The following is a 27,088-nucleotide window of genomic DNA, read 5'->3' on the forward strand; positions in this document are numbered from 1 at the left end:
GTCCACTTGTTCAGAGCAGCAGCCTTCACCATGTTCACTGCATCATGTCTGTCATTGAGCAGAAAGCAGCCAACGCTTCTTTCATCCTCTCTGCGATGTTCTCACTTGTATAATAATCTGGGAAAATGCTGTTTGCAATCAGCTGTTAGTCGCCATGAATAAAGCTGGACGGTCAGACTCATGTTCGTTGTCCAGCTGAGCTACATGTCCACTGTGGCTGCAACATATTCCACTTAGGACAGCTCTGTTTCAACTGGTGCTCATCATCCTGAATATATGTCCATACAAGAGATGTTTCTTTTTCCAACCAAATCCTCCTTTTCAGTGTCTCTCTGCTTTTACTTGCTCATTTTACTGTGCACTTGTGAAGCCTGCATGTCAACAAACTCTGTGTCTTCTTAATACAGGCTTTTGAACAACTCAATGGATCCAGGAACCCTTAAAAAAGGTGTAATTAAAAGTCATAGAAGAAAATCAGAAACCCGAGTTTTCATTTTGTATCAGGCAGCACAAAAGTTTCACGTTTTTAGGTTCATTTGCAATAAAAAAAAACCCCACACATCCTTTTTGTCAAAAACAAAATAGTAATTAGAATAATTTAGCATTATAGCATCAGGTTGCTGCTTTAATCTTTTTATTTTTCTTTTCTTGTCACATCATTCCAGTTCTCTAACTGTCTAGCATGTCACAGTACACATGAAAGTGTATTTATGCTATACTATGTCCTGAAGCTACCACAGCAGCGGCATTCACTGTCCAGGAGGAGGCAGCAAAGACCGAAGCAGACGACGATGACGGCGAGGACGACCTCCAACAGGCTGCTGGTGAAGACAAGACTGAGGAGGCTGAAACAGAGCAACCTGGTGAGACGCACACAGTCATTGTGGCTGCTGTGGTTTGTTAAAGTAGTCAGTCCTTCTGTTAATCTGTTAATAAAAATGAGCTTCCACGCTTTCTAAAATCTTTTGTAAACATCTATGACCAGCATCATCCTTTTAGCTCCAATATATGCAGTCCATTAATTTGTACCGGTTTCATAACAAATATTGAGACAATTACAAAAATATAATATAGAGAATCGCATTTTAAAAGGAGCAAAATGCTCGTTACAGAGAAAAGTATTGTAATTAAAAGCTGGGCAATGAAAATAAGTGATCTTTCAGTCACAGTACTTTACTACCTCTAGGTTCGGTCAGACATTTACAGTTCAGTGGAGCTTAGAATCCTGAAACCTGGCTGCAGAAAGATACTCAGTGGTAAAGCCAAAGCCAACTCCAGCCAACACTGCAGCACTGTCAAACTGAGCTTATGTGGTTAGTTGAAAAATGTAGTAATATTTTTTGCTACTTTTTTTCTTGGTCTCCCACAATCTGTTGCAGTTTCTTTACTGCATATCTTAGTTTTTGCTGGAAATAAATTGGTCTTGATGTTTTACTGCAGCATTATGTTGACTTTATCTACGTTGACAGTTCTTTTTTCAGTTTTTTCCTTTATCAGGTGCTTGTCTAGTTTAAAAATTATGAAAAATGTGACTAAAAAGCTCAGTGAAACTAGACTGAGTTTATTAATTTAATCATGTTGAATTGCCTTGTTGCACTTACCTAACTGTGCAACAAGACCTTCTAAATGAATATAAGTCTAAGCTAGAATCACTTGCTGTTTTCACCATCAGCTACCGGTCAGCCTGCTGCTCCTGAGGAGGAGGACGAGGATGACAGAGAGGATGAAGAGCCTGCGACTAAAGAGCCTCAGAAATCTGTAGACGAACCCGAAGATAAAAAAGAGGAGTACGACGAAGATGACGACGAGGAGAAGGCAACAGTGGATGTGATCAAACCTGTGCCTGAACCGGAGGAGGAAGCACCAAAGACTGAACCCTCAAGTCAGAACCTGCAGATAGTTACAGAGGTTTTGTCACATTTGTTTTCTGTGCGCTGAAACTTTATGCTTTGTGATTTCAGTGTGTCCCTGTATGCACTCTGCAAAGACCAAAGAGGCTTCCACCAAGTCTGCAGACAAAAAAGGTTTGTGCTAGTCGTCAGATATGCAATGTCACATTTTTATTTACCACACAGCTGGTGGATGGAATTTATTCTCAAATGTATAAATTGGTTGTCCACATACCGCTCCTGGAGACCAGTCGTAAAAACAAACAAATACTTTAATGTTTGTTTGGAAGATTTGCAAAAACAAGACACGTTTGCATCGAAACTCCAGAATCCATTTGCTGACTATGTCAATAGTTGTACACAAATGTGAGGACATTTTACATCCAAAAGGTCAAGGGTCAACTCCACTGTAGCACTGTCATGTTCTTCAAACACTTTTGTGGTCATTATTCACATGATAACTCAGAAACAGGAGGGAAGATGGATGCAAACTGCAACTTTACTGCTTTGCATAGGCACACAACGGTGACGTCGTAATTCCAAAAACATGCACTGAAATTGTGTTTAAATTGGTGTTCTAGAATATGTACTTCAGTTTGGTGCAACAGATGCCAATTTGTATCCTCCTGTCTGCTGTGCAATGTCAGGAGTACATTACCGTTGAAAAAACTCAGTGTTGTATCCTCGGTTTTGTAGCTGAAGGTCTGGTGTTTGTGTTTGCAGATGCTCCCAGGAGGGTTTCAGCTGTGAGGAGGAAAAAGGGTAAGGATGAAAAATGGAGATTTTCACTATAGCATTCTCTACTAATGCTACCAGACAAAACTTCTGATAAAGAATATTTTTTGGAAGTTCATCTGACATAATGAAGTTGGTGTTTTAGAGTAACTCCCATTTCCAAGCTAAAACTAAACATAATTTGTGGGGCAGACTGGAGGCAGAATTCAGGAGAGTAAAATCTTTTTGTATGACCATAACATAAAACTAGTGGTAATTCAGTGAAACATTATGATGCATAACCAAGTAAAGTCCTTTAAATGGTTCAGTAGCCATTTTAATTTAATGTCATTTTTCATTTTAAGAGCGGGCACCTGTAAAGACAGACGAGAAGCCCAAAAGGAAAGGTATCATTTATCACCATCTTGATATCATCTTTGTCTTGAAACCCACATGTAGTTATTAATGCTGGTCCTTACACTGGTGTGATAAATACAGTCATCTCTATGTGTTGTATCCAGCTCTTCCCAGAATTGCAGGTTTGCAGCCGAGAATCAAGAGGATCATGAGAACTTCTCCATTTTTCAGAGGTATGAAGATTTATTCCAGGCATTTAATAGTGAAAAGAGAGTTGTCTGTCATTAGCAGAGCATATGCTGCTCAACAAAAATAAGGGGAATGCTAAAATAACTCATCCTAGATCTCAATGAATGAAAAATTCCAGCTGAAAATCTTTGTTCATTACATAGTGGAATGCGTTGAGAACAAAATAACAAAACTGATCAATTTAAATCAAAACTAATATCCAATGGAGGTCTGGATTTGGAATCATGCTCAAAATAAAAGTGGAAAATCATGTTAAAGGCTGATCCAACTTCAAGAAAAGTCAAAATGAGGTTCAGTAGTGTGTGTGGCCTCCATGTGCCTGTATGACCGCCCTATAACGCCTGCACATGCTCCTGATGAGGTGGCAGATGTTCTCCTGAGGGCTCTCCTTCCAGACCTGGATTAAAGCATCAGTCAACTCCTGGACAGTCTGTGGTACAACGTGGCGTTGGTGGATGGAACGAGACATGATGTCCCAGATGTGCTCAATTGGAATCAGGTCTGGAGAACGGGCAGGCCAGTCCATAGCATCAATGCCTTCATCATGCAGGAACTACTGACACACTTCAGCCACATGAGGCCGAGCATTGTCATGCATCAGAAGGAACCCAGGGTCCACTGCACCAGCATATGGTCTCACAGTAGGTCTGAGGATCTCATCCCGGTACCTAATAGCTGTCAGGGTACCTCTGGCTGGCCCATGGAGGGCAGAACGTTCTCCATGGCGTCTCCAGACTCTGTCACGTCTGTCACATGTGCTCAGTGTGAACTTGCTCTCATCCGTGAAGAGCTCAGGGCGCCTATGGAGAATCTGCCAATCTTAGTGTTCGCCCTGCACGGTGTTGGGCTGTCAGCACAAGCCCCACTGGTGGACGTCGGGCCCTCATACCACTCTCATGGAGTCTGTTTCTGACAGTTTGAGCAGAAACATGCATATTAGTGGCCTGCTGGAGGTCATTCTGCAGCTCTGGCAGTGCTTCTCCTGGTCCTCCTGCACAAAGGAGGAGGTAGCGGTCCTGCTGCTGGGTTGTTGCCCTCCTATGGCCCCCTCCACGTCTCCTGGTGTACTGGCCTGTCTCCTGGTGTCTCCTCCAGGCTCTGGACACTGTGCTGAGAGACACAGCAAACCTTCTTTCCACAGCTTGCATTGATGTGCCATCCTGGATGAGCTGCACTACCTGAGCAACTTCTGTGGGTTGTAGATACCGCCTCATGCTACCTCTAGGGCTGAGAGCACTGACAAAATGCAAAAGTGGCCAAAATATTGGCCAGAAAGGATGAGAACAGAGACATGGTCTGTGGTCACCACCTGCAGAACCACTTCTTTATAGGGGTCATCTTGCTAATTTCCTCTCATTTCCACCTGTTGTCTGTTCTATTTGCACAACAGCAGGTGACATTGATTCACAATAGGTGTTGCTTCCTAACTGAACAGGCTGATTTCACAGACGTGTGGTTGACTTGGAGTTACATTGTGTTGTTTACGTGTTTCTTTTATTTTTTTTAGCGGTATTTCCTTTGTGATTTATAAAGTTTTGTCTTATCTTAATTAAACTAATGTGATATTTTTACTTCTAAAAAGTTAAGAGAGAAGAGAAAACCAAGACGCCCAAAGCAGGTGAGGGAATCAACCACCAATAAGTCATATTCACCATCTTCTGTCAGAAAGGAGAGGAAATGTAGTAGTAGTACTTCAAATATATACTGATGGTTGTTGGTTTTTATCTTTATTCACAGAGACCAAAAAGCAGGAACAAGTCACAGAATCTGGACAAGACGGTATAAACCAACCATTTTCATTATACGTAATCACGCTGAATTCAAATTATTGCTTTGGATCACATAAATAAACACTAACCTGTGTTTTGTTTTCATTACAGTCGGCCCTTGCAAACCTGCGCCTGTCTACTGTCCATCCCCTCCTGGATGGTACGGTAAGTAACAAAGAATTCAACGATTCATCTGAGTAATATCATACGGGGAAAATTATAACCTGCAGATGACTGTCTGCTTCAGTTATGCTGATTTCTCGTATTTATGAGCAGAAATGTCAAGGTAACTCTTTGTCTTTCAGTCCATCACGTAGTCACAGACAATCCATACCCTCCTCCAACCATGCCAGGTAGCTACTCTCTTGTCAGCTTTAAGCGACTGTTCCTGTGGAATGTTTTGATCAGCCTGATTATAGATTTTTTTCTGGCTTTTCTGCCGGAAGATTAAAACATAATTTTGTTATTTTCAGCTCCGTCTGCTCCTGTTCTGACCGCCCACCCCGTCCCTCCTGGAGCTCCGTCCACGCAGCCTCTTTATCAACAACAACCTCCTCTCCCACCGATGCACCCGATGTACGCACAGTATCATCCATATCCACCAATGATGCAGCCAATGATGCCGCCTCCGCCCGAACCAGCTCAGCCTGTGCAGCCGGAAGCCCCTGAACAAGCGGCTCCTGTTCAGCCCGAGGTCCCGACTCCGGCTGTCGAAGCTCAGCCTGCTGCAGCCCCAGTTCAGGGTGAGGAAGAGTTTAGACTCAGATTTATTCAAAAGTAAATCAAAATATGCCTTTCTAAAGCAGCAACTGTTGAGGACACCTTAGCCTTTTAGTTTTTATATTCATTTCACTAGTTGTTCCTACAGACTGAAACCTGAATGTTAGTATGATAATCCTGTGAATCTTACATTGATGAGCCACAATATTAAAACCACCTTCCTAATGTTGGGTAGGCCCCTCTACTGCCGTCAAAACAGCTCTGATTCATAGAAACCTGAACTCCACAGACTTCTGAATGTATGCTGTGGTATCATGCATCAAGTTGCCCAATTTTACCAGAATATCCAACAGATTCTTGATGACATCAGATCTGGGGAATTTGGAGTCAACATCTTGAACCCATGTTCACCAAAACATCACTGAACAGTTTCTGCTGTGTGGCCGTGAGCGTTATCCTGCTGAAAGAGGGACACTGCTGTCAGAATTTACTGCTGCTATGAAGGGGCGTACGTGGTCTGCAACCATGATGCTGCATGTCAAAGTAACATCCACACAAATGCCAGGGCCCAAGGACTGTCAACCAAATAGTGCCCTGAGCATTACGCTGCCACTGCCACTGCCACTGACTTTCCTTCTTACCTTAGTTCACCCGCTGCCATCTCTTCCCCAGGGAAGTAATGTGCATACACCACACAAGACCTGTCATTTTCAAAATGCTCTCATCCAGTTGTCTAGCCATCACAAATAGGGCCCTTGTCCAAGTCGCTCAGATCCATAACGGTGACCATTTGTCCTGCTCTCAACACATCAACTTCAAGAACTCACTGTTCACTTGCTGCCTAGATGGAAGAGTAGATGGTCGGTCCTGCAATGAGGTTTTAATGTTGTGGCTGAGTGGTGTATGTATATCTAAACCTATAAATATTAGTGATGCATGACATTAAAATTTCTGGCCAATACCAATATCTGATATCTGATATTAAGATTTCTGATATCGCCGATAATGAGTATAAGTAAGGACTGTGAGAACATGAAAGCTATTCTAAAGAAGCCCATACTAAATTAGATATAGTCGTCTTTATTGCGTAACAAAAGTAAAACATATTTTAACATATTTAACGTTCAGTCCAGGACCTATACCGATATATCGGAAAAAACGCTATTATCGGCCGATACCCATGTGGTCACCAATATATGGTGCATCCCTAATAAATACGAATGAATAATTAAGATTAAAAATTTAACATTGAACTAAATGTTGCTTTTAAAAATATATATTTAATTAAAGAAAAACAAAAACAAAACAACCTCTTTCTTCTTCTCTCCAAGAACCAGAGACGGTTGATGAGGAAGTGAAGGCTGCCTCCACTAAGAAAGGTACAAACTATTTAATGAGCTAAACTTGCACACGTAATTGTTTTTCACTTAATTACAGCAGTGAACAATAATTAGGATCTTGTCATTTTCAGCTGCAACAAAGAAAGGCAAGGCTGCTGATTCAGAGAAAGGTACTGCATGCTTCTCCGCATCTACTAAACACCTAATTTGCCCGCTAACTGGAATATTCCCCAGCAACAAACTACAGCTGCAGAACATAACAATGATGTACAACGACACAATGCGTTATATGAATGCATTCATTAAGGAAAATTAACTCTGCATAACCATTTCACTGCAATTATCCCCCTCAGAGCCAGCAGCGGCCAAAGAGAAAGCGAAGAAAGGTAATTTATGTTTACAGCTGGTTAATTTGCTATTTTCACGACCATACACTTGAGTGTTGTTACAAATGACACAGACCGCCATTTGAGCTGTGCTCTGTTGTAAATAAACAAACATACTTTCACATGAAGGTATAAATAACATAATTCAGATTCTCTTTCCCCCCCCCAATTCTAGATGCTGCTGTTTCGAAAGACAAAAGCAAAGCAGCCACTGCAAAAAAAGGTGAATATTAACTGTGCATACCTTCGAAATCACATTTAAATTTATACATAAACATATGTGTTTGTTGCTACAGAGCCTGCTGCAAAAAAAGAAAAAGCCAAAGTGACTAAGAAAGGTGAAGAACATTTTTATAGATTCTATAAATTGTATACATTGTAACTTGCATTAGTTTTTTTCTTATTTGGTTCTTATATTTGTTTTGGTATAGAGCCACCTGCGAAAGAGAAAACCAAAACTGCTGCAGCTCCTAAGAAAAGTAAAACATCATAAGAACATATGGTGTTGTAGAATATTTCCAAAATTAAATGCAATCTGACACAACCCTCTTTCATGTGAAGGCGAAGCTAATATTTTATTAAGAAAACAAATTATTCAAGCAGCTAATCACAACTCTTTCCTCATTATGTTAGAGCCTGCAGCTGTTCGACAGAGGAGGAAATCAGCTTCTGAAAAGACAGGTAATACCACACACCGACATTCATTCATTTGCATAAAGCCAATCATCAGTCATGTCAGTGACATGAAAGATGATTGGAAACTAATTGTTTTTTCTCCCCTCAGAAGCTTCATCTGTCAAGAGTAAAGTCAAGGCATCTGCAGCTAAGACAGGTACAACTCTGAGCATGCATGAATTCACTAAAATTAAACTTCTCACTCGGTTGAAGGTTTTCTTGCAGCACCTTTCCTGTAATGCAGATGGCATTTAAATCTTGGTGTTAATTTGTATTAAACAGATGCAGAACCCAGTCCACAGCCAATCAGACTAAGAACAAGACTAGAATCCGTCAAGAAGGCGAATGTTACCTCTCCTGCCAAAGAGGAGAAACCTGCCAGATCTTCATCTGAAGCAGGTAATTTGTCAGTGTTGCTCTCATGTTTTTCTCTCTAGTATCCTTTTGTTTCTCCCCTTTTCCTCACCCCAACTGGTCAAGCAGACGGCCACCTTCCCTGCGCCTGGTTCTCCCACAGTTTTCTTTCTTCCCACTCTTACCCATAAGCTGCTGAAGGGGAGTTATAATATAAGGAGCTATAATGCGATACTGTAAGGTCCAGACCTTGCTATGACAGGTGCCCTGAGATAAGTTGAGCTGTGAATGGGGTTTATATAAATAATCTTAAATTGTACAAAGTGTTCCTTTTGCCAGTCACGGACCCTACCACAAGCATTTTGTGTTTCAGTGTTCTGAAACCTGCAGCTTGTAACAATTGTCTTTTTATTTTTAGCAAAGATACGATCAAAATTATTGGCAGAGAAGAAAAGTAAGTTTGTATTTTTGTGTCTGGTTTGAGTACTTATGGGTTTAATCCTGTCCTGTAGATAATGGTGATGTCGTATTTACAGCTTCAAGGAGCTGATATCGTTCGTAGTGTACGGACAGCCTGAAGCCTGCTAGCAGCATTGTAAAGCTACACACTAGTGCTTTGAGCTAAATGCTAAAATCGGCACACTAACATGCTCACAAGGACGATGTCTGCTAATGCTAAGCAGATTCAATCTTTACTATGTTCGCCATGTTCATTTAGCATGTTAGCAACATTTGCTAATTAGTATTGAACACACTGTCAAGCTGAAGTATTTGGGAATGTGATTAGTTTTGCAGCGGTTCACACTCGTTAAAGTTTTAGTCAAAGTGAAGACATGAACAAAAGGCAGCTTTCAACCGCAGTCGGCCCTTTTAGCTTGTTTTCATTGTGATGAATGAAATAATAGTTAATGGACTTAACTTCAGTTCTGTGTAGTTCTAGAACAGCCGCAATTTGTTATGTTGGTCTACATGACAAATTTTACATGTTTGCAATGATGACATCGCTGGTGGTGACAATAACTCAACGGGGACATCAAGAGGGCAAAAAAAAAAAAGCCCAATTTGGTCTTGTCCTCTCTGAATTTAACCTACTAGCATTATCTTCTCTGAGTTCAGTCAAACAGTGCCATGAAAAGCACAGCAGTTTTTTAGGGTTACTCAGAGATCCCACAGTAAGTTCTTTTTCTTTTTCTTTTTCTCTAAAATAGTCTCCGAAGAGCTTTGACAGGAGTGATTTGAAGACTCTCAAAAGTTTGGGCTGCCCTAAAACGGCCTGCAAGCTCCTACAGTGGAAAATATCCTAATATTTACCGTTGTCACCGCCTTCATTTAGCGTGTTAGCATGCTAACATTCGCTGATTAGCGCTGAACACAAAGCATCGAGGAGGCTGTTGGGAATGACATTCATTTTGCAAGTGTTTAGTAAAAATTCAAAGAAATGGACAAACTGATGATTGCACAGATTAAAAGTCAAGACATCAACAAAGGTATTAAAATTCATAAATGTGTGTACAAAATATCATGGCATCTGTTTAATACATAGGGTTATGGAAACATTTGACTCAAAAACAATTATGAACCTCATTTTGACGCTAGAGGAAAAGTAGTAAGGTCACCAAAAGGATTCATCATCTGGAAACTATGAATGTCTGTACAACCTGCTGATGGTGAGATAGTTTGACCTCCTGCTGACATAAAATGAAAAGTGGGGACGTCGGTCACATTCATCCTCTGGAGGCCATTAATATCTATGCTAAAAGTCGGTTAAATAAAATTTTGTTTGACTAAAAAAAACAAGAAAGTTAAAATTACCAATTTGGAAATCTGACTAAGTTATACATGTTCTGATGGGGTTCTTGAGGTTTAGGTCATAAAGTCAACCTCTTAAACTGAAAGTAGATCCACTTAAGATAAAGTTAAAGGTGCTATGCTTATGCTGAAATCATTCTGAAAGTAAAAAAGTTCTGCAACGCTAAAGGTTTTTACAAAGATGTAGTTTTGACTGTAGGATTGACATTGACCACATTCAGACCAAATTGACTTTCTTCAGGTCATTGAGGTTCTCCACCTTAAAATCTATTTTCTGGTCACATTGTTTGCGCCCTAGGGCATGCTAACGTGTAAAACTAGTTTCATCAATGTGTTATTTGGCTCTGGATAAAATTCTAAGAAACTGAACAAAGAGATCAGTCATATAAATAAAAGTCAAACACAGAAAAAGAAGGAAAGAGGGTGGATTCTTCTCATTAAAAGCATTTGAAACATGTTGACATCTTTCATGGCAAATGACACCTCTTGGAAAGAGACGCAGATTACGTGATTAAATGGGCTGTTTTATGCATGATATAGTTCTAATTAGGGACACGTCAAGCCATATTATGCTGAGAGGAGAATAATATTGCAAGAATATTGAATGTGCACCACAATTATGGAGAGTTATTTGGCAGGCTGTAATAGGGCTGTCTCTTTTCTCACAGGCAAATCTGAGAAGGCTGAAAAGAAGTCTGTCAAAAAGGCTCAAGGTATGGATCTAAAATAGAGTTACAAAGTGAATCTGATGTGTGCCGTGGTACATTTCACACTGATTAGCTTCATTTTTCTTCTCTCTCAAACTTTAGATAAAGAGAAACAACCACCACCAGCTCGTAAGTACAACCTAATCAAAGTGCAGATAATATTCTTTAATGACTATAAAGACTTACCTGAAGAGGTCAAAGAGGGATTGTCGGTATTTATTGTAGCAGATCTTTCACTCAAGAGGCTTCATCAGTTCTATTCAAGAGCGTCAGGCATTTGAACCTGTTTTGGTCGTTTGTATCACCTGTGGATCATTGAGGTCATCATGCCAGAAGTCACATGGTTTAAGATGGTTGATGTCAGACATTAAATGTAGCTGATGTCCTCCTCAGTTGTTGTTTCAGCTTGACAACAGCCTCCTTTATGGCTTCAAGAGAAACAGGGCATTTCCTACATATTTTGCTGACATGCAGAGATGAAAGAAGTACTTTAACCACCAAAATATATGTTCTACAGCTAAATATCCACCATGTAACTTTACTCAGATTGTTCATTGTTCATGTAAGCAGTCTTTTATTGTTGTAGCTCGTCAAGGTAGAGCAAGTTTCAACTCTTTCATGTATAGTTGTTTAATCTTCTAGTTCCTAACCTATAGGGGTGTCGTGAGATGAAAAAAGTCCTACCATACAAATACATCAGATTATTTTTTATTTCTGATTTATTCTAATCTTTGAATTTGTTGTGACATTTTGAACAGTTACAGTTAAATGGAATGAAATCATCTGGAAAAATTCAAAAGGAATCCTGTTCAAAACTCCTCAGTGTAACAACAGGCCAATACTTGATGCTGATTTCTGAAATAATGGCTGGAAAACATATGCAGCCTTTAACAATGTGTTACATTATATGAGATTATCATACACCTATATATAACATCTTAATCCCAAAACCTCAAACCTGTAGTGCAAAACCTTTAAAGTGTAACAGGTTGATGTGACATCACAAAACAGTACATAGCAAAAAAAAAATCTAATAATTGATGATATGTTGTCCCATCCTGACAGATGAACAGAGGCCTAATTATTCAGCATATGTTGCTTGACTGTCGATGTATAGAGGCTACAGCAAAATGCTTTGGGATTTATAAAAGCATGACCACATAAAATGCCTTTAATTGAACATTTCCATCATTTGAATGAACTGATAAAGCCTCTTGGATGAATGAAGAAACAAGCCTACATGAATCCAACTTATTACCTTTAGGTATTCTATTGCCTGATGACTGAAACTACAAAGTGGTGTTTCAAAGACACACAGTGGTGCGAATAATTGGTTTATTTTCTGACTAATGTTTTTCACTGTATGCTTGTTGTTAATAGAGAATGGGAAAAGAGCTTCCTGTAAGGCCTGAGGTATTCAGTTAATTTTCACCATCTTTCCACTGGTTAATTCAATATGAAGAGACATTCACTTTAATGACATTAGGAACATAAGTGATTAGAATTTAATGAGATGAGCTGATTGGGACCAGATTACTGGCCCTTTGAGCCGCTTTGAATTATTGGAGGAGATTATGGCCTTTGATGAATATGGCAACAATAATACTTAGCTGGATTGATTAAATCCATGAACCAAAACACATTAAATTAGGGTATTAGTGGTCTGTTCTTATTGAGTCATCCAGTGGATTATCAACACTCCCTCACTGCCCCGAGTGACTCCACAATTTCCTAATATCTGACACAGCTGCTCCTGTTTCTTAGGGTGTGATTGAAAAAAAAAAAGATTTCTTTGGTCTAAAGCAAAGTCTAAAGGCTAACTCGGAACATTTTATTATTTTGATGTATAAAAATCAAGTTAGTTTTCCTTTTTAACATGTTCATTTGCTATTTTTACATGCTGGAAGACATAATAAGTGAAACAAGCCATCAACATGATGGCGGAGTATTTTTACCTTGCTGTATTCGAAAAGGGCTGCAAGGTGGCTCTGTGGTTAACACTGTCGCCTCGCAGAAAGAAGAGCCCCGGTTTGTGTGGAGTTTGCATGTTCTCCCCGTGCAGCGTGGGTTCTCTTCAGGTTCTCCGGCTTCCTCCCACAGTTCAAAAACATGTTGAGGTTAATTGGTGATTCTAAATTGTCCGTAGGTGTGAATGTGAGTGTGCTTGGTTGTCTGTCTCTAAGTGTAGCCCTGTGATAGACTGGTGACCTGTCCAGGGTGTCCCCTGCCTTCACCCTGAGTCAGCTGGGATAGACTCCAGCCCCCCATGACCCTAGTGAGGATTAAGCGGTGTATAGATGATGGATGGATGGATTCAAAAAGTCTTAAAACTAGTAATGAGACCACAAAAGCATAAAGCAGGTAACGGATTAAACGAGAAGTAGGTGGATTTTCTCATAGACTTTGGTGCAATCAGACCTTAGTTTGCAACCAGAGGTGTCGCCCTCTGCTGGTCGTTAGAAAGAATAGAGGTTAAGCCACGTGTACATTGACTTCTCAGAATCGTATGTTAGGTTCATCTTCTATGTACAGTCTATGGTCTGAGCATGACATTCTGAAGGAAGAAACAATGAAGAGTTCCTCCTAAGTCATTTCAAGTAAAGAAAGGATTAGTTGAGTAAAAAAACAACAACTTCCTAATATGTAAATTTGATACACAACAAATTAGTTTTTAAGGATTTAATTACTGCCCACAGAGGGACTTTAAAGCAAGCAAACTAGACTCCGAACAGCACAGTATCTGTAGTGACGGGTATTATTTCTTGAGATGTCACTACTTTGTAGACACTGTCAACCAGTATTTGTGTGGTCTGCTTTTTGCATGATGAAGTTTCCAGTAAATCCAATCACAGTTCTCTGGAAGAGTAACGATGAGAGACAATGACCTTGAATAGTTTAGAAGAAAAACGGTTCCAAGTAAAGTTTTTGAAATAACAAAATTCCCTTGATAAATCATAGCTTAAAAAAAAAAACAACCTGAAACTTGGATTGAATTGAACTGACTCACTGAAGTGAGTCATAATGATGAAAAAAATAAATGGTTTTCTAAGAGATGCACTCGAAGCTACTCATTCTGTGCTGTGCTATGAACTGAGGAAAATGACTGATATTATGTTGATACATGATGTTTATCTACTGTCAGTTCCATTGTGCAAAGTGGGGAGCTAGACAGGAGTGCTAATTGTTAATAGTTGAAACTCTTCATGTAATTTATTTTAACATATGCTGAGTGCCTGTGGTAAGGTCAGACAATTGTTACCATGGGAGAACATCAAAATTAGAGGTGCCATTATTGCAGAAAAATGACATTTAAATGTTTTTTTTAAATTTTTTAATGACAAGTGGTACAAAACAAGTCAAAACAAATATCTACAATATCAAGGATATATATATGTTTATTTCTTGCAAAAATGGAATTATAATTTTGGCTGCACTTTTGTAGGAGAATGAAACGGCACAAATAGAACATCACTGCGTCCTTCCTCCTTTCCCTCTTTACATGCATGTAGACACTCATCCTCTGTTTCTTCCTCACACAGACACACAAACACACATGATGCAAATATCTCATTTAGTTTTATTCTTATTTCTTACAGAGGAGCCCCAGACTGAAGAAAATGTTACAGAAAAGAAGAAACCAGGTCGGTGGTTGGACACATGTGGACCGACAGTTATGTTCATCAGACAAACCTAACAAAATATAACATATATAAGTGACTGTGGGTGTTTTCTGCCAACATCTATAAGATCTGCAGACAACTGGCAAATTGTTGGCAAAAAGTAAAGACACAACAATTCTAAAACAGAAGCTCACTGTCTTGTTTTGCCACAGCAACTACTGGATGCATCCAGTGGTAAGATTATAATGGTATACATGACATGCTCAGTGCAGCCACAACTTTGTTTATTTATTTATTTTTTACCAGTTGATACCTCCACTTAAAGGTTCTTCCAACTGGCACTCAGTCTGGATGTTCCTTCCTTTGCCATCAGTGTTAAAACTGTTACTACTAATCAAGATTTAATCACCAATTTCAACCCAAACCATCCTTTTTTCAACCGTCTATCCGTCTCATCTTCTTGTCTTCGCAGGCCAGAGATACTTCCAGTGCATTTATGTCCCGGGCAAAAATGCACAGTACCCTCTACGACCTTTCACCCCAGCCATGTCCCCCACCATGCTGTCCCCTGCACTCAGGTCAATGCTGGAGCAGAGAGCAGCCCGGGCGTCGGGACAATAGGACAACAACTCCTCACCTCATTTTACTAGCAGCACTGCATCTCCCAGTCCAGCAGGGGGAGATGTTTAAATCTGTGGCGTCTTCAAATACAGAGGACAGCCTCAGACAGACAGAGAGAAGTGGACAGAACTATTTTGTCTTTAATTTATTGATGTATTTATTTAGTGGTTGAGCTCCTGGGGTTGTTGTTGATGTTTCCCATTTTCTTCGCAGCTTCTGCTTTCTGTGTTTTGCCTCCACTACTTGCCACTGCAGTGCCTCGCCTGTGTCTTTGATATAAAATACTGCCACCATTTTGTGAATATTCTTATAATTATGCCCGTTATGATGTACATAATGAACATGTTTATAATTTAGGATGGGATAAAGGGTCACAACTTAGCATGTCAGTTTTTGTTTATTTCTCTCCACGGTGGCTTCTTTTAAATTTATTGTCCATTTGAAGCAGTTTGAATTTATCACAAGTTTTAAAGTAACTTATTTTCAAATCTGAGCATTATTATTATATAGGGAAATTATCTTGCATTAAAAAAAAATCGTACAGTTTACTAAAAAATGATGAAAACAAAGAACTCATTGGATTTTAGTGACAAGAGCATGTTCTGTTGTTTTATTACACAAACCTTTAAATCAAGGCAGAGTCTTGTATTCAAACCCTAAATTCACAACATAAAAGAACAAAAAGGTTGGCAAGTTTCCACTGGTATTTTTATGTTTTTCAGTTTTTGGTTTTAAATCATCAGATTTTACAATCCTGTAGCCATGAATTTCCCAGCCGGTGCTCGTTTCTGCTGCTTTCCCACGTCTGCAACAGATTAGCATGCAAATGACGGAGGGTCAAATCCCAGGAGCTCCCACATTGATCCCAGCAGCATCCCTGTCTCTGATGTGTCTCATCAACACGTAGGTGCATGCTGATGAGCGATGAAAGTGTTCGACTGCATCGTGGCCGGTTCACCGTCACAGGTGTTGTTTACTGCAAATTAAAGGTACTTGGTTTTCTTTGATTAAAAAGATAAAGAGATTAAAGACGTAAATGCTTTATATACCACACTGCATTGTGTGACTCCAACAAAAATCTGGATAATAGAAGAAAAGATACAGGGTTACTTACATCCCAGAGGCACTGAAAAGACTTTAATAGGCTTATAAATATAAAACTCAATGTAGTGTAGCTGTAGTACACATACATTTCTAATGTGCTAATGCCAGGTGTAAATTCAGTAAAGGTTCTTGTGTATGACCCTAAGCACTGTGACAGACTTTAGGGAACAGGCCTCCTAAATATGTTTTATTGATGAGAGAGGGATTCAGTAACAGCAATATAATACGTTATTGCCTGACAATCACTTATAAAGAGTAAGATTGTCTTTTAAAGTTGCCTCAATAGATGTGAAAACTGTTAACCTGTATCAATTTTTTTCTTAAAAGCCAAATTGAATTGCAATTCATGGACAATAAGTGTCTTGTAATTGTGTTTTTTTTTTTAATTCAAAAAGACTGTGTGTCAGTCACAGATGTCAGCTGTTTTGATTTGACACGTTCAGAGACAGGGAGTCAGTGCAGGACAAGTTTGATGTGACCAACTCATGAGACGCTGTGATGTTTGCTACAGTGAATGAATGTCATTTGTGTTACTCATCAGCGTATTTGTCAAGTCTGATACATTGTCATATTTTCATTTACCTCACTCATCCATAGCTCTGGTTTTGTGCCTCGGCAACAAAGCTGCCTTGTCGGTGCTACTTTTGCTGAGGATTACCAGCAGTATGCCGTTGTCGTCTTACCGAATGGAAACCAGATGTTAAGAGAACCAAAAGGGGTTTGGACACCAGGCGTAACCCTGGGATTCAAACCCACAATGGCCCAGAGTCTGCTGTTATGTTCACTTGATGTTGAAAGTTTGTTCATTCTGAGCAGTTTCTGAGCAGATGATAATCCACTAACTGATATCATTTCATTCAGGTTTTTAACACCTGTGTAAGTTTTGTCAGTTTCATCTTTGAGTAACTTGGTATAGTTGTGCAAGTCACGTATACCATTGTAATTTTAACCTAGTACGACCTGTTGGACTGACTTAGGCCAGTCATTGAACTGTAGACTGATGCTTGAGGTATGACAGTAACGAGAGGCTGAACTACCTTCAGATTTGTGCTTACTCGTCCTTTCAGGGTAACTTTTCATTGTTACCCTCAAAAAGTCAAGCAGAAAGTGAAGCACATTTTAGAAGTGATGCAAATCTATAGAAATATGAGACACCAAAAAACAAACAAAAAGATGCATCCGTGCAAACTGAGGAGAAGAAGCATCTTCAGCTATGTGACCCTGCTGCGACAGAAACAACAGATAACTGAAGTTGCTGCAGAGTTCTGACTGAAGTGATGTTTACAGAGCTGCCTTCATGTTTGCTGTCTGATCAAATCTCAGATAGATGTACTCAAAATGTTAACCACAGTTCAGAGTTTTGAGTGTGAACTCTGGGTTGAAAAGTCTCAATTGATATGAGGTTAAGGTAGCTCTGGGCTCTCCGTCACCGTGCAGGGTTTAGGTCAGCTGGCCTGAGAAATCTAAGTGTGAAGAGTGCTCATGTTTCATGTCCAAATGAGATCTGACAACCATTGGCATAGCAGCCTACGGAGTGACCTTTAAAGCACACCTTAAAATATGGTGTTTACTTCAGGTGTGTAAGGAGATACTGTAGATGGTAGTTTTTTTTTTTAATGAATCCTATTCCAGCAGGGTGATAAAGCAGTGGTCTGGTTGTGTCTCTGTGCTGTTTGGAGGCCTTGAAAATGTATGAAATGAACAGTCAGTAACTGCAGCTGTAGCTATATGCTGTCATATTAACAGTGATTTAACGTGAGTTGAAGAAGGGTAAACACTAATGCCATGTAAGGAAAGCAAACCAACCAAAAGAAACATGGTACAATCAGAGATCAATCGAATATAATGTACGTACAAATTTCATACATATTCATGTGAGCCTAAAGACGAGAAACTGGGTTCAACCTCTACTGTACATCCCTGGTTACATGTTTGAAATACATGTGTTTGGATGATGATGTGAAGAGCAAACGATCTGCTTTTTCTTATGCATGTTCCTCTGAAAAACTCCAGTGTGACACTTGTACTTTGTTTCACTTTGATGTCTTGCTTACTTTTCTTTCATTCTTTGACTCTTCTCTGGTCAGTAGTTAACGGAAACCACAGTTGCACAGAGACCATGTCATATTTATAAATCTGCGTCTTCCGGGCAGAAAAATGATGAATGGGTTTTCCAGTTAGACATTTTTTAAACCTTATCCAGGATTAGAATGCCGCTGGATGCTCCAAACACTCTGTTCAGTTGTGTAATCGCTACTTATTCCTTCTTAATTAACAGCATAAATCTTCTTATTCCTGCTTCCTACTAACCATTTGACCAACTAAACTGCTTAAAGGTTCCCTGCGTAGTCATTGACCACTGATGGCACCCAATATTTCAGAAATCAGTGTCTGAATAGTTTGCTTGTTTTATCAGTGTGCTCACAAAAATGCAAATTGAAATCATGTGCATTGAGTTAAAGACATATATATATATATATATACAAACCAAAGTGTAAAAAAGGCAGTTTTACGCAAGGACTTGGAAAGTATAGCTCGAAGCTCGAAGCTAATCTATACTGAATGAAGCTACCAAAGGAAAAATGTTACACCAGCATGGCAAAAGTAGTTTCCTACAAAAGAATTCTTTATTATACGTTTTTGTTTAATTTTATTCATTTGCCATTTACAGAGTTTGAAAAAGCTAGCTAGTAGTTAGCTGTTGACGACGTGCTAGCAAGTGCTTGCAGACTTCACTAAGGATCGATGCATGATTGGTACATAGTGTCACAGCCATACCAACGTGTGTTTGTCGATGACACACATGTCTATGTATGGTTGTGACGTAAAATACTGATATTTCTTTTCAAACTTCACTGTGATTATCGCTTCAGAAATCCTGATGAAATTGTAGTTTACGTGGACGCTAACACACAACTTGATCAATTAAAGCGCTATGCTAGCTGAAAAGCTATTTGATTCAGAAAACAGGACGAGCTACGAGAAAGACAATTAAACTAGTATCGCCTCGACTTATAGCGATGTCGCTGCCTAACATAGAAAAATGGCATGGTGTGGCCTTTAAACTCTCAGTAAGGAAGGGAATAGATGTGCTTTCCCAAATGACAAACTACACAAAGTTGTCTACATTAACATAAGCATACAATTGCCAGACATGTTACCTTATTGTTCTTTTGAATGTGGACTGTCCAGACTGCTTAAACAGTCCGACACGATCTTTTTTGTAATGACTGAGATGGATGTGAGCATGATGGTTTGCTGTGATTAATAGACTGTCATTGTGAAATCAGCTCAGCTTCATGTGTTTCCTACATTAACGGTGCAATGCTGTGCAACCAGTGAGAGAAGAGGCGAAACGTGTAGTAGATTAATGCCAGCTGATATTACAGCTGCTGCTTTGTATCACGATCGACTTTTGACAAGACCTCAGTTTTCTAAACCCTCCCAGGAATATTCAGATATTATAAAACCAGGTTTATGCTCCATTCTGTATTTAAGTTTCCTACCTACTGCAGTTCCACAGTTAAAGTTTTCAAGATGATTTGGGTTCAAGACTTGCAGAGTAGTAACTCAATGTCCTCTTAAACCCAATTTTCACTTCACATTTTGTGATGGCGACTCTTTCAGGATAGATAGCTATCCTGAGATTTTTGTCTCTGAAACCTACAGTATCAGTCTAAAAATCCTCAGTCAGTGGATGATATATGATTGTAATTACAGCTATGTGGGTGAAACAATTGCTGGAAGGTGTATTTATGTAATTTTATCCACAACACATAAGGTTTGAGGTTGTTTTGCTCTTTTAGAAGGGTCGTGTATTTATTTCGTTAACAATTTCCTCTGTTTTCTGCATGATAATGTAACTTGAACAAAGACAGCAACACATTTTGGGGTTTTATTTCCACACACATCAGCCTCCAGTGTAAAATACAACCAAAAGCAGTCACTCAGATGCTGTACAAAGACTGTAGATAATTTCATTTGTTGCACTCTAGAGATTTAACACTTCATTCAATTCAAACAACGGTTTGTGCAGAAAATGTAATTTATTTTAATTAGAGAGGATATTTTTTTGTGTTGTTGTAGTTCATCGGGCTGAAATGTGGGCAATATGCTTCATAAGGAGACAGTATGAAGTACCTGTTGCATGTATTATAAAGCAGAGGTGTATAATGCAGTCATGTGATCAGTCGGGCAGCCTGACTCAGTCACATTTCAGGAGCCAGTAAAAGGTCATAAGTGACATTTCAGGCTGCTGGAACGTCACCCGAGGGACAATACTGAGAATGTCTGCTGTGTAAGATGTAGAATACATTCACCACAATGCAGTTCTTGTGTCATAATTTCAATAAATATTTGCAGATATTTGTGAGGGTATTAGTGCATCTCTCTTTGTATATCTGGAATAATTCATATGAACAGAAAGAGTGTTGTTATGGGGGTGCATAAGGATATTTTAGAACAAATTTACTGGGCGAACAATGTATTAAATGTTTGAAAGACACATAATTACTGCTCGGGTTTAATGTCTATCCACATGTGAAACAAAGGTTTAAAGATGAATTTCAATGCTTAAGTCCAATTTCTCCACAATAACTAATACACACACACACACACACACACACATATATATATATATATATAGAAAGACAAGCACTGATCCTGAAGCAATGCTTTGTTCACTCAATCAACCGCCTGCCAACCACCCTTTATACCTACTGATTAGTGCCTGCTTTAAAAAAAAACGTTTCTAATGTTGTGGGCAGCGACACATTGACTCTAAAACACTTTTACAAGCTCAAATTGGCTTTATATGAATGTACTATTTTAAATTAAACCTGTGTTTTCACACATCTTCGACAAGCAAAACCCTTCCTTAAAGGGCTGGAGACGGATTCAGCAGCAGAGCGTGGGGACATGAGGAATTATTGTTTCAATATAACTGAACAACATCTCTTAAGCATCCAAAGAAACATAAACAGAGAGAATTAAAATTCTAATAATGAAGCCCATGACTTACCCAATAACACTTTGCCAAAGGCACCACCGCCCTCAGTTTTAAGCAGAACCCACACCTCTCGCCTTTGCTGTTGCTTTTTTTGACATTTGTACTGATAGAAATTCACGTTCAGTTCTGACCTCATGCTGGTGGGTGTTACAAGTAGATGCTCCAATTTGTTCTCTATGTTTGGGGTGACAATTCAGTTTGTTTTGTTGTAGAATATACAATATAAGGTACTGATTTTAAATAATATACTGATATATTTCCCTGGTCTGATTTTAGATAGATATTCATCGGCGACACGAGCACAGTTCTAACGTCATAGTTATGAAACAAAACGAGCTACAAATGTCAATAAATGTACTGAACATTACTTTAATATTTTGAGCAAGGGGGCTGCACGGTGACTCTGTGGTTAGCACCGTCGCCTCATAGCTAGAAGATCTCTGGTTCGCGTCCCGGTTAGGACGCCTGGGATCTTTCTGCGTGGAGTTTGCATGTTCTCCCCGTGCAGCGTGGGTTCTCTCCGGGTTCTCTGACTTCCTCCCACACAGTCCAGAAACATGTTGAGGTTAATTGGTGATTCTAAATTGTCCGTAGGTGTGAATGTGAGTGTGCTTGGTTGTCTGTCTCTAAGTGTAGCCCTGTGATAGACTCCAGCTTACGGATGGATGGAGTTTAAGGAAGGTTATTTTTTTTCTTTCCATCTTTTACTGTTTCAAAACACCAATTAAAAGAAAAAAGGCCTGGAGTAAAATCGAGTCAGGACTTAGTAACACCACATCAGAAGGCTGTCACAGGTTGTAAAACGCTATTTGTAGCAGCTAAGACTGATTCAGTTCCTGTTGAGGAGAGTTTACTCTATTCTTACTGCAAAACACTTCTGCTCCTGTGAGATTCTTCGGCCGTCTTGCACGCGCTGCCCTTTGAAGGCCGATGCGCAAATCTTTGATGATGTTCCGGTCGTGGACCTTGAAGGCAAAACCTTCAACTTGCGCCTCTTGAACTGGATTTTCAGGTGTGTTCAGGATCGTTATCTTGTTGTTGCATCTCCTCTTTTCATCCTCAGCCCTTTTTTTTTTTTTTAAAGCGGGTATGATGTTTACTGTCAGAGTTTGCTGCTATTTAATAGGATCCATTCTTCCCTCTGATCACTGACATGTTCCCTGTGCCACTGGCTGTATCACAAGGCCAACATCCCAGTGCTTAATGGTTGGAAACATGGTCTTGTTATGAAATTCCCTTTTTCCTCTAAAGATGCCTTTGACCGCTGCAGCCATCAAATTCTATTTTAACTTATTCGGTCTTGTGTAGATGTTCAAAACTTTGATGTGAAATTGTAAGGATGCAGTGAAGGTCATATTTGTGCAGGTGTCATTGAAGCACCACTTCAGGGTCTCTGAAATCTTCTTGAAGGTCTTTTGAGGGGTTTTTTTCTTTTGTCGTTCAAGTAGTCCTACAAGCAGTTCTCTGGGAAAGTTTTCTTTGTCATCAACTTGACCTCCACTTATCCTGTTGACTGCCGTTTCTCGATTAAAATGAAAACATTCAGCATTCTTCTTACATCCTTCTGCTGCTTTGTAGGTATCCGATATTTTGATGTTCAAAGTGCGATGCAGCTTCTGGCTGAAGCCCGCGGCTGCCCATTGTTGGGACAAGGTTGTAAAGCTTTGAAACAGGCTTCACCTGGCCTTTGCTAGTGATGCTTGAGAGTAAGTCACATTCCCAACAAGCCAATTAAGAGACCTTGCTAAAAGCTGTCTCAGAGCTCAGATCTCTTCACTCATCTTTTCATTCTAAAATTCGACAAAAGAAAAACAATATGGGTGATTCTGCCTCAATTCACTGAATGCCCCACCCCTGACACCCTTCAAGTGGACAGTTTTGTTTGTTTTTAAAGTCATGAATATTGATTGAGTTGATCATGCGTAAAAATCTGGGGTCACAGGTAGCAATAGTTTTTAGTTAAAGATTCCTAAAGAGGGGTGAAGTCATGTCTGTTGTTTCAGTTCGAAGTGCCATAACTTGAGAAATAATGTAGCTGCAGATTTATTGATATGTACATATGGTGCAATCTTTTGATAGAATGATATAAACTAGTTGTATGATGGTGTAAATTTGATCAAAAACTTTTAAAGTTTCTGTCTTCTCCAATATTCCAACAAACCCTTTATTCTTCACACTGAGAGGCTGAATTTGTTTCCTGTGATTGACATTAATAGGAGCTTTAAAAATGCAGAGTATGGTGCCAGTCAGAGGCTTAATTCATGAAGAGGGGGAGAGGAAAAAAAAGTGTTTTTTGCATTTATAGTGAATATGACCATGAATTGAGCAGGTATGTTGGGGGACACCACTCTATTAGTGTCCCAACTGGAAGAATCATATAATATGATCACAAAATCATGGTTTTCCAACTCATAGTGCTTAAAATAATTTTATGAAAAGTGGTACCATAGCAATCATGTTTTCGGTTCCTTCCCACTGTTGCGGACTGCTTTCGGACTGCTGAAGCTTATAGGGAATCCAAATGTTTTGGATTGTTGGGTGTTTCTGTTTCCGCCTTTGTTAAGCGCTATGAGATGACTTCTTGTTGTAAATATGCGCTATACAAATAAAATTGAATTGAATTGAATTGAACCTCTTAGGTTAAAAAAAATAATGGTTTTATGGTTGGTGGAATATCGGAGTAGATGGAAACACTGACATTTGACCAAGTTTGCACCATCATATAACTGGTTTGTATTCTATCAAACTAGGGTTTTACAATTAAAGACCATATGTATATTCTTGTCAAGTTTCAGGACTCTAGCTATGTTATTTCTCAAGTTAAACCACCTTATACATTGTTCCACAGATTGATGCAAAAAAAAGCAATGCAAAAATCCACATGATCCCACCTTCTTTAGGAATTTTTAACTTATTTGTTACCTGTGACTCCAGATTTTACACACACTCAACTCAATATTTAATATCAACATTCACCACTTAACAAAAAATCTGTCAGATTAAAGATGGTTACGGATGAAGTTAAAATAAATAAATACATTCTGTGAATTGAGGTGGGATGACCCATGACTAATCATATATGAATGCTGTAAAGAATGTTTCATCTTTATGCCTTTTAGAGATCAGTTATTTTTCAGCTCACTAAACAGAAATGTGGACCAGACTTTTGCGCTCCACTCTACATGTCAAGCTCCACCAAGGTTCTGTATTTAGAAAAGTCTCAAGACACAAAAACAAGACAACTGTGACCAGTGAGAAAATCTGCGTGTGTCCATATTTATTTTGATCATTTTACATAATGCATTTCAGCAAATTGCCTTTGAGGACATTTATACATTTAACACCTGCTAACTGAACAGTTTTTGCTCCTATAATATACTGGCTTTCCATAATAACTTCACAATTCAGTTTTAGTTTGGTCTCCCTACAGCTCCTACTGTAACTATACAATCAGTGATACGAAAATTAAATCAATCAACTGAAAGCAATGCATTCATTTTTCAGAAAATTATCAGTCATTTAAAAAAAAAATGTCATTCAGTGTCCAACTGTTCAAAGCACAAATACTTAATGATAAGAAACAATACATTAATTTCTTAATGGAAGAAGCGGCTTTGGCTGAGAGAAACCGAACATTAGTCAAAGTCAGTGACAAATGAACATTGCTGGTCCAATTTCCAACAAGAAAATAAATCATTACAAAGTCTGCGGTACACTGAAAGCTTATGAACGCAGAGTTTCGTTCCAAAATGAGGCATTAATGTGAAGAACAGCGCGTGAAAACTGATTAATAAATCAGACAAAGATGATTGATTCATTTAACATTTTCATGACAGACATTATTTGCAGAGATAATGTTTTTTTAATCTCTTCACTTTGGAACAAAACTCTGAGTGTGAACATTGTATTAATCTATACAGTGGCTGTGCTGTCGCTGCTGCCAGTTTCACTGATCTATTAGCTGGGAAAACAAAGTTGTGTTAATCAGTGTAGTTTAGCTCGCCTGTCTAACAGCAGAAGACATTTATTGTACATCAGTGAAACCACATGTCCTCTTTCAGAACCATGTTTGAACCAGATGGAGGCAAACTATACATCCAATTTCTATGAGCAAATGCAAAGTCCTCTCTTCCACAATTTCCCAAACAGACATGATTTACACTTTTACTGTATATGTTTCAAAATGGGATTAAACTCTTCTAACTTGGAGAAATGCTGCTCCAAGCTTCTATTTTCATCAACAAATATGCTGCTAACCACACTGGGAACCACCACGGAGGTCCACTGGAGAATTACTACGGTTTGATTCTTCTTAAATTTTGTTTTGTGTGTTTCAGTATTGAATGTTAAAGAGCAATTACACGCCCAAAAACAAATCCCCACGTCCCAGATGAGATGTAACATCTGCTTGCTGTTTTTTGTCTCATGTACAAAGTAATTTACACTAAACAACAGGATGTAGTGCTTTGTGCTATAGTACAAGATGTGAAAGTGGGGCAGGTTTCAGTCAAAAGGTGCATTGTTGCTGCAAATTTGACAATTAAAAAGCAGTGCAATGCAAATAGATCTAGTGAATAAAAATAAACAGTGAAGCTGAGGATGAACGACAGAAGACATCAGATGAAAATGAAAACAGAAAAACAGAAAAGACACATTTCCTTCATATTTTCTGACTATTTTGATTATGTCACATCGGTGCGTCTTCTTCTTTTATAAGGAGAATATGGCACCTAGTAGTATAAACACATCATTATTAGCATTTTTTTTTACTAAAAAAATAAATTAAAAGAAAAAGGACCAATTTCAGGGGAAACTCATGAAGCTAAATTATTAATAGATGTTCGCGCCGGTCTTGTATGTAGTATAATGTGGATACTCACACCAACCAGAACCTTAAAGCTGGATTTGGTTATTAACATCCTCTAATGGTTCTTGGATGCTGATTCCACTGACTCTCTGAAGTAAAGACAAAAAATCCGACAATTTTTTCCACAAAATGTTGTGTGTCTTAAAAGTTAATTTCACTTCTTATATTTACTTTGGTGACTTTTTTTTTTTTCTGGTAAAATTAATAACGAAGCTACTAAAACTGACAGCAGGCAGTGTTTGGAGATGCTTCAGGACATGAGGCTGCTCTCCACAGAAAATATTAATTTTCTGGTGCCAAAAAGACAATTACGTTTTACCGAGCAGTTTGTGAACTCTGCTTATACTGAAGTACATGTAGTAACATCATCCTACATTTACAAGTCCTGCACAGGTCTTCCTTGCCCATTCATTGTTCTCAAATATGACATTTGTTTGAATTATTGAAGCAACCTAAAGATAATGGAAGAAGAAATAATGTCTCACAGATGCTTCATTTATGTTTTATCTTACTTTGCACGGAAGAAAAAAGGTTTAACAGGTCTGTTCCTTTTCCGGCTGGTGTAAAAATACTGATGTGGTTACAATAAAACAGCATCATCAGCTGTGTCAATATCATGTCATTAAATCCATTTAAAGTACCAAGAAACACACTTTCTGAAGAAAAAAAAAAGCGGAGAAATGAGACATTTGTGTTTAGATTTGTTGAAATGGTCAAATCAAAGGTTTAAGCAAATCACTGAGGACCTCCACGGTGGCTCCCTGAGCGGTTTTTAAAACCTGAAAGCCGTCTGTACTGTCACATCTGGTCTCTGAAATGCATCCAGCAATATTTTTGATCCAAGAATCAGTAGGAAAGACATACCAACAACACAGAGATAACATTCGAAATGCTGAATT

The 27,088-nt window shown here is 38.9% G+C and overlaps 1 protein-coding gene across 1 annotated transcript in view; it reads left to right on the top strand.

Moving 5' to 3' along the window:
• trdn (triadin) overlaps positions 1-20,691 on the top strand; it is a 38,809-nt gene extending 18,118 nt beyond the window's left edge. The window contains exons 11-34 of the mRNA XM_008289685.1: positions 732-863; positions 1,673-1,882; positions 1,962-2,024; positions 2,613-2,651; positions 2,969-3,010; positions 3,125-3,193; positions 4,792-4,827; positions 4,947-4,988; positions 5,090-5,143; positions 5,284-5,331; positions 5,452-5,721; positions 7,030-7,077; positions 7,170-7,208; positions 7,392-7,424; positions 7,600-7,647; positions 7,817-7,903; positions 8,058-8,105; positions 8,209-8,256; positions 8,382-8,498; positions 8,872-8,907; positions 10,931-10,975; positions 11,072-11,098; positions 14,566-14,610; positions 15,062-20,691. Coding sequence (XP_008287907.1) covers positions 732-863; positions 1,673-1,882; positions 1,962-2,024; positions 2,613-2,651; positions 2,969-3,010; positions 3,125-3,193; positions 4,792-4,827; positions 4,947-4,988; positions 5,090-5,143; positions 5,284-5,331; positions 5,452-5,721; positions 7,030-7,077; positions 7,170-7,208; positions 7,392-7,424; positions 7,600-7,647; positions 7,817-7,903; positions 8,058-8,105; positions 8,209-8,256; positions 8,382-8,498; positions 8,872-8,907; positions 10,931-10,975; positions 11,072-11,098; positions 14,566-14,610; positions 15,062-15,210 — 1,775 coding nt within the window. The 3' untranslated portion in view covers positions 15,211-20,691. The remainder of the gene's footprint in view (positions 1-731; positions 864-1,672; positions 1,883-1,961; positions 2,025-2,612; positions 2,652-2,968; positions 3,011-3,124; positions 3,194-4,791; positions 4,828-4,946; positions 4,989-5,089; positions 5,144-5,283; positions 5,332-5,451; positions 5,722-7,029; positions 7,078-7,169; positions 7,209-7,391; positions 7,425-7,599; positions 7,648-7,816; positions 7,904-8,057; positions 8,106-8,208; positions 8,257-8,381; positions 8,499-8,871; positions 8,908-10,930; positions 10,976-11,071; positions 11,099-14,565; positions 14,611-15,061) is intronic.
• Positions 20,692-27,088: the final 6,397 nt, after the last annotated feature.

Source organism: Stegastes partitus, unplaced genomic scaffold (genome assembly GCF_000690725.1).
Source record: "Stegastes partitus isolate 25-593 unplaced genomic scaffold, Stegastes_partitus-1.0.2 Scaffold631, whole genome shotgun sequence".
NCBI classification, from domain to species: Eukaryota; Metazoa; Chordata; class Actinopteri; family Pomacentridae; genus Stegastes; species Stegastes partitus.